Below are 11,157 nucleotides of genomic sequence, written 5' to 3'. Positions count from 1 at the left end.
TGAAAATATTCTATTTGAATTGTATATTTTGATTTGGATAAATTTTTATTTACATGTTTTTGTTTTGTACTAAAATCAATTTAATTAAAAAACATATAAAATTTACGTCTAACCATTCACAGTTGAATATAAATTTACATCTAATTGTATATGTTACATATAAATTTATATTTGATTATATGGTTAGACATAAATTTATATATAATTATACACTAACAAGTATAAATTTACGTCTAACAAATTTGTTTTAAACTATTATAAATTTATGTTGAGATGAATAACTCTAATGTGAATTTATATCAAGTTATTAACCTTCTGGCATATTTATTTCAAAGATATTATAAAATATAAATCTATATCTTTTTAATAGACAGAAAAAACATAAAATAACAAATTCAATTAAACACAAATAACATAAAATGTCTGATCTTTAATAATAAGTTATTATGTTTACTATTAAAAAACACATATAAAATGTTTACTATTAAAAAACATATATCAAGTTATTATATTGCAAGTATATGACTTCAAATAATTCAATTCAACATAACAACAATAAATTCAATTTATTTTCATATAATTATTCAAATCGACTAAATATTATAATATTTATATAGAAGTACATGTCACATAAGTCGATTTGGACTTAAATGTAGATTTTAATTATTCACTCGTTATTCGAACAACATATTTCCCTTATGTAGGCAACAATTTTTTGTTTAGGCAAATACAACCTAACGATTTTAAAAAATTAATTTACAACCCAAAACTATTCATTTAAAAATCTTATTCACTTTTTAAATATAGAAAATATTATTTTTCAATTAAAATAATACGAAAACACGATCTGAAGAAAATATAATTAATCAACAGTCAAATTGACCATCATAAATCTAATATCCAAATTATAAAAAAAAATCATAAAACTGTGCAAACCTTTTCAAATCTTTTGAGGATATTCTTAATACATAAAATTGCAAGTAATACAATTGAATTTGATTACCCAATCAAAATCTTATTTGAAAAAAATTTCAACATAAAATACTTCCTACATCAACATTTGAAGAAAACTAATTTATCTTTAAAGATTTGTTTGAAATTGAAGAAAAAAAAAATTCCAACTTACTCATAAAAAATCTTGATCAACAAACAACACGTTATAAATTTCAACTAACAAAAAATACATCTATTTAACTTAGAAGTCACATGAATCCCCAAATTTGTGGATAAAAAATACAAAAAAAAAAACAAGTGTATGAAAAAATAAAAACTTACTCAAACTAAAAATTTAAGTTAAGTATATATTACTTTATTTTTGTGCGGTCTAAACAAAGATGTGATCTAATGGTGGAAATTAGTATGAGACCGGTCAAGAAAAAAAAAGTGGAAAAAATGAAAAAACTTTAAAAGGAATGAGACAAGAAACGGTCTTTTATTCAATTAATAGTTAATATTAGAACTAAAGAAAATAAAAGATGCAAGGTGACTTTGTTTTATAGTTTACCAAATAATTGGCAATGTTTAAGCTGTTACAGTTGCAAAATTAATTAGCAATTATTGTTGTTTATGGCGAGATCAGACTTTATTTTCACCATATGCATCATAATTTAATAAAAGTGACTTTCTTTTATCAGTTTCAATATAACTAATTTATTTAATTATACGTTAATAAGTACTTTAAAAAATAAAGAGTAACTGTCAAGAAAATTCGTAAAAGAATATTTTAACAAAGTCAACAAAACAAAGAGAGAGAATGAAGAATAATGACCATCTCTAAAACTAAAATGACCTCATGCTATTATAAATCAGTCAAGTGGTAGATAATCAATTCAGATAAACTAATATCACCATCAAGACAGACAATGTGAGTAAACCATAACAGCCATCAAATCCTAGAGATATGACATAAATAAAATGAATTTATTTATTTGTCTTTGAAGGAAAATTATGATTAGAATCTGATTTAGACAAAAACTATGAAGAAATAAAGTTTATTCTTTTGTGAATAAAATAAATCTAGTTTTTAAAAAAAATTATTTATACCGAATTATAGGACAAAAATTTATTAGGATTAAGTTTCTTGATTCAATTAAATGTAAAATAAATTAAGCAATATATATTTAAATTTTATTCTAAGCATTCAAGTCACTATTTAATATACACTAATTTCTTAAAATTAAGTCTAAATCTTAATAATGAAAATTTTAATCTTACATATTTCTATCAAATTTTCACATTAAGTATTAATTTCTTATGTTTAGAATGATGAATAATTAAATCTTCATTTTTAAAGTTGTGTTCTATTCTCGTTCTTAATATATATATATATATATATATATATATATATATTAAATAATAAAAATAAATATATTGAACAACAGAAACTACATATTACATCAACTTTTTGTATAAGAGAGTTGATTATTTCAGTACATTCATTATCAACTCTAAAAAAGAATAACCATGAATGCTCCCAAAATAAATCTCTACTCTCATTTTAGATCAAGTTAAAGAATTATTTTTAATTGTCTAAAACCTTTTATTTATAATTTTTTTAAAATACATAACTCGTTAGACTGAGTTGAAATTTGTATTAAAATTTGTACTTAATTTTGTATTTGAAATAATTAACTCTATTGATATATTCTTTAATTTTTAATGATTTCAAGTTATCAACAAAATTATAAATCAAATACTTGTGTTTTTCAAATTATTAAATAAAACTTTAATTATTTTAGAAAAATAAAATACTTATCTTTCCGAAAATGATTTAATAAACCTTTATTTATTTAAAAAATATATATAATAGAAAGACATAATGATGTGAATTATCAATTTAGACAACCTAATATCACCGTCAAGACAATGTGAGGAAAGCATAACAGCCATTAAATCCAAGAGATATAACATAAATAAATTTATTTATTTATGTCTTTGTAACATTAATTAATGTATCTCTCACTTTTCTTGTGTTTTTAATCATAAATGAATTAAACATTTTCTTTATATAACTATATCGTGTTGTACTTCACCATTCTACAGTGTTTGGAGTAACGTGCACTACAAATATAACAAGTATATATAATGAAGTTAGTCAAATACTCGAAATAGTTGATTAATAAATTAAAAATTGAAACTAACTACTAAACTTCTTATTTACAACTAAACATATTTTCTGTATTGTCAGAGAGTTTTATCATAGTCTAACCCTTGATTAGAGTCTAAGTTTATATTAAGTCTATTTGTTATTATCCTTGATGTCCTTAGCATGATGCGAATACGTCAAACTAGTTTTATAAAATTAAGTAAAATGTTTTTTATTATTTTATATTTTTTTTTCATTTATTATCATTGCGTGGTAATATAACTTATAGTAAAAACTAAAAAACTAGTTTAAAAGAAAAATAATATCCAAACTTAAGAGTGACTTTACAAATAGTGTAAACAAATAAAGTCCTCCTTCTCCAATAAATATTTTAATACCGATAGTTTGGATTATTAATCCCATTGGACAGAATGAATAACTGAGTAAGGAAAAATAATATATAGTTTTTATATTTGTGATACACGTAAATCCGAGTATGGCAGTTAGAAAGAGGACCAATCAAGGACATTCCACGTGCAATTAAAATCCATCTCCAATATGGTTTCGTTTTGGTAGTTTTTGACAAAATAAACACCGTTTAATAAATACGATTATTTATTAACTTTACGATTAACTGTTTCATGACGTTCTTTCATCGTGTGTATCATTCTTAATTAACATGCCATGTTGAAATTCATAATTGGATGTACTTGTAAATTAATTTCACTTAATTTATTTGTGCACAGCAAGTATACATCTCTTATACTCAAACTTAGAGAATAAATTAATCATCATCCATTTTTTTTTATTATCATTTAATACTATTTTTACAACAAGTAAATAATAATGCCTCCTCTTTTATGTTATTTTTTTTCTCTTCATAATTCCTAGTTTTTTATACGAAAATAGGCAAATATGTCTTTTATATTACAAAATTAAATAGATTTTTAAAAATTATAAAAATAGATAAATTGTGTTGACTCTACATGACTTTATATGAAAAGATCAAACATATCTAAATAACTTAAGCTCTATCATATATGAAAAATTAAAGTCGTGCATCCTATACAGTTTTAACGAATTGTAGGAATAAAATTATTTATTTTCACATGACTTCATTATTGAAGTTGTCTATCTCCAAATGACTTCAACAATACGTAATCAATTATCAATTTTCAATTAATTATAATTTGTTGAAGTTGTTTAAAAGATGTACAATTTCAACTTTTCAGATATGACAAAACTAAATCGATTAAGGGATGCATGTGACTTTTCCTATGAAGTCGTGTAAAACCTACAAAACTTGACTAAGTTTGTATTTTTTTTAAAATATGCCTATTCTTATAATTTAGGAAGCAATATTTGCATAAGAAAACTTATCATCTTCTTCAAAATAGAGTAAAAATACTATGATATTAGAATGAATACTTGAGTTCCTATATTTTCTTATTCATGTTTTGAAAGTCCTATATTTTCTTATTGATGTTTTGAAAGTGCATTTTGATCCATTTGTTTAAAACTAAATAAATAGTTAATTTAAATGTAAAATAATCTAGTGGTTATTTTGTTTCCGAGATTTTAAAATTAAAATTTAGTTCATATTTGTTTAGAATAAGCAAACATATCTCTTTTAAGAAAATAAATATTTTAATGAGCCGCCGCTAAATTCTTTTATGGTTTTTTATTGGTGAGAAGTTCTTCCACGTTTCTGATTATTTTAAAAAATGTCTTAAACTGGCAATGATAGAAAACTGTTACTTATATCAAAACTAAAATTGTTTACTGGAAACATAAATGTTTAGTTATATATGCTAAAAATAAATATACATAGCGTCATATTTTAGAGTTTATCAAAATATTATAGGAGGAAGCTATATTTTAATTATTATTTTTACTTCTACTTCAAAATAACGTAAGACTATTCAACATATCAAAACAAAATCTTAAATATAAATAAGTAATATATATATATATATATATATATATATATATATATATATATTTAATTTGTACATCTTTATATTTGTGTATTATAACATATGTCGAGATGAAGATCTTTGGGAATCATCCACTTTCATCCTTGCGAGGCTTATGAAAAGTACATTTTCATTTATCCTTTCCTAAGATTTTAACGTAATGAAATTAATAAGATATATTATCTTAATCGAGTTATACGTAAATTATAAATTTAAGAATTTTCAATTGAGTTTTTATAATAAAAAATGATTTTATTAAATATTCAATTTTTAAAAAATTATCTAAGTATTTCATGCTGAATTTTGTTCTTATAACTTAATAACTTAATGACAGCTGTTAATTTCATCTTTCCTTCTTCAACTCCTACCTTTTTTTTTCTTCAAATTCCTTCTTCGTTCCTATTAACTCATTCTCAAAGAGAGGACCAGTTGATTAGTGAATTTGATACCATAAAACATAAATAACAATCACGCTGTATTATTGGCAAAAGTTAAATAACAAAATATTTAAAAGAAAATAAAAAAAATATTTTGAATAATCACTATAACATTTTTTAAATTAAAATTAACTAAAATATGTGATATACTGAAAATTTATCAGATTTTATTAGTATTATTATTATTATTATTAAACTGGAGGCTAATTATACTTGAAACGATTGTTTGTTTGACTCTGACGGGTCTTACACAGATAAAACTCATATTTTCGAATGTGCCTAAACCATAATTAGGCCACATTAAAGACTGGTTAATAGCGTGTATGTATATAACACTTGTTTTTTTTTTTCACGGGATAATATTTTAAATAAAGTTGAAGTCAATGACTTCACATAATCAAGTTTTTAGAAGATACTTATAAAACTAATTATTTTATAAGTCAAAACTAACTTATTTATATTTTAATTTTAAAAAATCAAATGAAAGAAAGTTTATTTTAATTTATTTTCGTTTTCCACAAATATGTTTTTTGTTCGTGATTGAGATAAACATGTACCTGAAGAGTCCAGTCATTAAATTTGAATTGAGAAACAAGGTAAACCTAATTGAGAAGGTTTTTAATAGCCACCAGCTACGTGTTTTTGCGTGAAATATAAATAATAAAGTCTACATATAAGGAACCTCTGAAGTTCTTCATATATCCGTATCCACACGGTTGTTAATCATTGAGTCTGACATAGGATTCCAACCAGCCATGGAAAATCCATCTTCATCCGAAACTCAGCCTCCAAAATACGATCTCATTACGGTTCTCAGCATTGACGGTGGCGGAATCCGAGGAATCATTCCCGGAGTTATTCTTGACTACCTTGAGTCTCAACTTCAGGTTAGCACAGAAGCAAATATTTGCCCTATTTAATGCTTCATTAACTGATTATTCCTAATGTGTAATATATGCAGAAGATAGATGGTGATAATGCAAGACTTGCAGATTACTTTGATGTAATCTCTGGAACAAGTACAGGGGGTCTCGTCGCTTCCATGTTAGCAGCTCCAGATCCAAAGGCCAATAATCGCCCTTTGTTTTCTGCCAAAGATATAGTGCCATTTTACCTCCAAAATTCTCCACAAATTTTCCCCCAGACAGGGCACGTCTACCGCTACTACTGTTATTATACTGTCACACACATACATACATATATATATATATATATATATATATATATATGATCAAACTATGCTATATTTATATGTCCACATTATTATTTACCTGCGTAGACTAAAGAAATTATATGATGAGTGTTTATATATATATTGGTTAATCTTTCATAATTTCACGTGCATGCAGTGGAATATTCGCTCCGCTGTTAAACATAGGGAAAGCTTTGATAGGACCTAAGTACGATGGGAAGTATCTACATGAGCTGATAAGGAAGAAATTAGGGGACATAATGTTGCACCAAACGCTGACAAACCTTGTTATCCCCGCTTTTGACGTCAAGAAACTCCAACCTACCATGTTTTCATCGTTTCAGGTCATTAGTTAAGTCTTATATTATAGATTGTTTTTGGTTGAAATAGTTATATGTAAATCCAGTGATGTTGTTCAGTTGGCAACGGAGGCGGCTTTAGATGTACCATTGTCGGATATTTGCATAGCAACTTCGGCTGCTCCGACCTATTTGCCGGCTCACTATTTTACAAAAGAAGATGGTGAAGGGAGAGTGATAAAAGAATTCAACCTGATTGATGGTGGTTTGGCTGCTAATAATCCGGTGAGATTCTCGAAGGAGTTTTTTGTGGATGTTATTAAGGTTTAAAAGTTGGGTGTTGTTGACATATATATATATGCAGACTTTGGTTGCAATTAGAGAGGTGATGAAGAAAATGATAAGGAAGCCAGATGAAACACCTATCAACCCTTTGGACTATGATCGTTTTCTTGTTCTGTCATTAGGGACAGGATCAAACATGAGCGAGCAGAAATACAACGCAAAGGCGGTTTCGAAATGGGGAATTTTAACTTGGTTGTTGAACTCTGGGTCAACACCCATTATAGATTGTTTCAGCGAAGCAAGCACTGATATGGTTGATTACCACAACGTTGTGGTTTTCAGTGCTCTTCAATCTGAAGACAACTACCTCCGCATTCAAGTAAGTTTTACCTTCTATTAACCAAATAAATCGCCAACTTAGTCACTATATATTATATTTTTGTTGGGCACTTTTTTTTACAGAAAACCATGTCTCTGGATATGAAATCTACTACTTTTTTAAAACTATATACAATTTTTTATTCAGAATTTTGTAAGTAGAATAAAAATGTTTCAACATTCTGCTTTCTGGGGCCAAATTATGAAAGTCAACCCAAAAATATAATCTAACGTTAAAGATGATGAGAAAAAGCTTAAATAAACAATTTTTTAAAGCTGGAAATTAGAATAGGGAACTTTTTCTCTTTCCCTAAAAGTAAGTTAAAATAATTTAAGAACTGACTTAAAATAGTTTAAATTTTGTGTGGTTGTGTATTTAATAATGGTGGTAATTTATTAAACAATAATTATAACGGTTGGTTAAATCAGGACAATACATTAAAGGGAGATTTAGCTTCTGTTGATATAGCTACTAAAGAGAATTTGGATAATCTGGTGAAAGTGGGAGAGGAGTTATTGAAGAAAGCAGTGACGCGAGTGAATCTTGATACAGGACACTATGAACCAGTTCCAGATCAAGGCACCAACGCCGACGCACTGAAAAGGTTAATTTTATTTCTATAATGTTTTTAAGTTTAACAAAACTTTAAGTTTATTTAAGTATTTTTAATTATTTCTTTATTCATATTTTTATTTTTGTTGAATATTTATAATTTATATATATATATATATATATATATATATATATTTTAACTGAGTCTTTAATTAAGTAATGTGACTCTTATAATTTATTTATTTGTCTACATGTATTAAAAAATATGAAATTTTGTATTTAATATAAAATAATGTTGTTATTAATATAAAATGATAAATGATTTGTATTTTCTTATTAAAATAATGTGTTATATAATAGTATTGCCATTTTTGCAATAACTTTTAAGTCATTATTTACAATAACAAAAAAAAAACTAAGATTGTTATTGTCATCATCAATGATATAGATAATGAAGATGAAGATTTATTGTTATCTAGCATGCTTTTAATTAAAACAGTAAACATTATTTATCATGTTATATTAATTATAATATTATTTTATATATATTACAATATTTAACACTAAAAAAATAAAAAGAAAAAAAATAAAATTACAATATTTTTTTAGTGGAAAAAATTAAATACCAAACACTTAAATAAAAAATAAAATGTTAATAATTAATAAACAAAAATTTCAATAGACTCAACTGAAAATTCTTAATACGTAATTAACGCGAAACTTAATCAAACCATATATACTTTTAATTTGATTTTTGTTTGTTTGCAGTATTAAGACTAAACAAGTTGATTATTGTTTCCAGGTTTGCAAAGTTACTCTCGGATGCAAGAAAGAAGAAAAAGTCTAACTCACAAGATGGAAATTAAACATAAGAATCCATGGTTGAACCTTCGCATATATTTGCCATAATTCCTATACCATTACAATTGTTAAAATTTCTACCATATTATAAATGTTAAAAGAAAATACTCCCTTAAATGTTGTAACTTTTTTAAATTGTTATTTGTATTTAATTATTTTTTTATCAGTTGTATTCTTATGTATTTTGTAATCTTTAAATAATATATACATGTGTTATATTTGTGTGTGATATAGAGAAGAACGTATAACAAGAAATTGTATACTTGTTTTATTCGAATGTAAAATTTCTTAAATTTTTTGCTCTAAAAAGAAAGAAAAGATATAATAGAGAGAATAATTATTGTCACTTTTAAACTTAAAAATAAAAGTAAATTTTATTATTTATTATTCTGGATCAAAGGATAGGCTTAAACTCTAATTTCTTTTAATTAGCACGTTCTCTTGACAATAACTCCATATAATTTTCAATATAATATTTTACATTAACTTCCACTTATCATACGTCAAAATATGGATTTTTTTAATAAGAGGTTTTGTAATAATTTAGTTTTAAAATCTTAAAATAAACATATTATTTATATTATTTGAAACTATTTTTTTTAACTTACTATCATAAATTTCAACGTGTTAGATGCTATAAACCGGTAACATCGTCTCATTCAAAGACTAAAATTCTCTATTAACTCATCTTTAACGTTGACTTTATTTGATTATTAGAATTAAATGTCAACACCTTACAACTTATAACATGAATAGGGATTATAAAGAAAATTATTAATCATTTACCTTAATGTTTAATGTACTTTATTGAATAATTGATTTCATTTTTCTTAATTAATTTAAGTGTTTTGTTCATCAAGGAATAAAATAAAAATCAATTTCATGAATAGTTAAATAATCTGTTGACCTTGATAATAGGAATTAATTTGGAGAGGATATTACAATTAATTTCCAATGGTTCTTCTATCATTTCATATTTATTTATCTTTATTGTTATTTTCAACTAGTCATTTGATTTATTTTATTCTCTTATTCAAAATATTTAAATCTTTATTTAGTCATTTATTATTTTATTCTAAAAGATGTGTTTATTGTACTCTCTTATTAGGAAAATCTTATAATTATTTTTTATTCTAATTAAATAATTACATGAGCAAGTATTTTTGGATTGATAATTTAACTTCTATCTATTTACTACAGTTTTACTAAAGAGTTATGATCTCTTCTTCTAGTAATAAATTACGTACTTCCATATTTTGAATGATAAATTGCATTATATATCATATATTCTCAAATATGCTATAGCAAAATATTTTGAATCAGCGTAGCATGCAACATTTAAATTAGAAATTTTCATATGAAATATTAATATTCATATTATTAAACATGTGGATAATCTTTTTTAATAAATTGAGAATCACACAATTTAATTAATCATATGGTTGCACACATTGTAATTTCACGAAACACAATAAATTTATTTGATCTGATTTAATTTTGTAATTCTTCTTAATTACTCCTGAATTTGAGATCAATTGAGTGAGACACTTAAAAATCCGTTGAACAGATCAAATTTAAAAATGATGTTGACTCTCTTCAATGGACGGTAAACTTAAAATTTTGCATAATTCTCCTAAAATCATTTCGAATTCCAACCAACTCAAAATTTTCATTCTAAAACATCTAAACTGTACTAAGAGAACTTATACAAGACACGATTAACAAATAATAATCAATAATTCTCAATTTAAACTTCTCAGAGCTATTTTTAATGTAATACCTAATAATTTCAAATTTAATCAAGAAAATACCACAGATGTGCTAATTAAAATAAGTCCTTCTACTTCAAACACATTTTAGACTTGTTTCCTAATTTAGCATGCATATATCTCAATTTAAACACATTTTTAGACCATCTATTGATCTCAAAGACCAATTAACTTAAGTTTTATATCTATATGCATATACTTCTAAGTAATCAATACAAACTATAAAAAAAATCAATTTCAATTTCAGCCTATCATAACAAAACATTCTACTATGAAAAAATAAAAACAAAACAGTCTACACATCAACTAGTCCAAATAATAA

The 11,157-nt window shown here is 24.6% G+C and overlaps 1 protein-coding gene across 1 annotated transcript; it reads left to right on the top strand.

Moving 5' to 3' along the window:
• The first annotated feature begins 6,135 nt into the window (after window positions 1-6,135).
• On the top strand, window positions 6,136-9,236 carry LOC108335564 (patatin-like protein 3). Its single transcript, XM_017571599.2, has 7 exons — window positions 6,136-6,385; window positions 6,460-6,647; window positions 6,848-7,034; window positions 7,110-7,274; window positions 7,354-7,653; window positions 8,082-8,257; window positions 9,008-9,236. Exons 1-7 carry the CDS (start codon window positions 6,254-6,256, stop codon window positions 9,069-9,071), a joined length of 1,212 nt encoding a protein of 403 aa, XP_017427088.1. The 5' UTR covers window positions 6,136-6,253; the 3' UTR covers window positions 9,072-9,236.
• The last annotated feature ends 1,921 nt before the right edge of the window (window positions 9,237-11,157 follow it).

This window comes from Vigna angularis, chromosome 10, assembly GCF_016808095.1.
Source record: "Vigna angularis cultivar LongXiaoDou No.4 chromosome 10, ASM1680809v1, whole genome shotgun sequence".
In the NCBI taxonomy this organism is placed as follows: Eukaryota; Viridiplantae; Streptophyta; class Magnoliopsida; order Fabales; family Fabaceae; genus Vigna; species Vigna angularis.
Note: the sequence above shows the minus strand (reverse complement) of the source record. Positions and strands in the feature narration are given on the sequence as shown.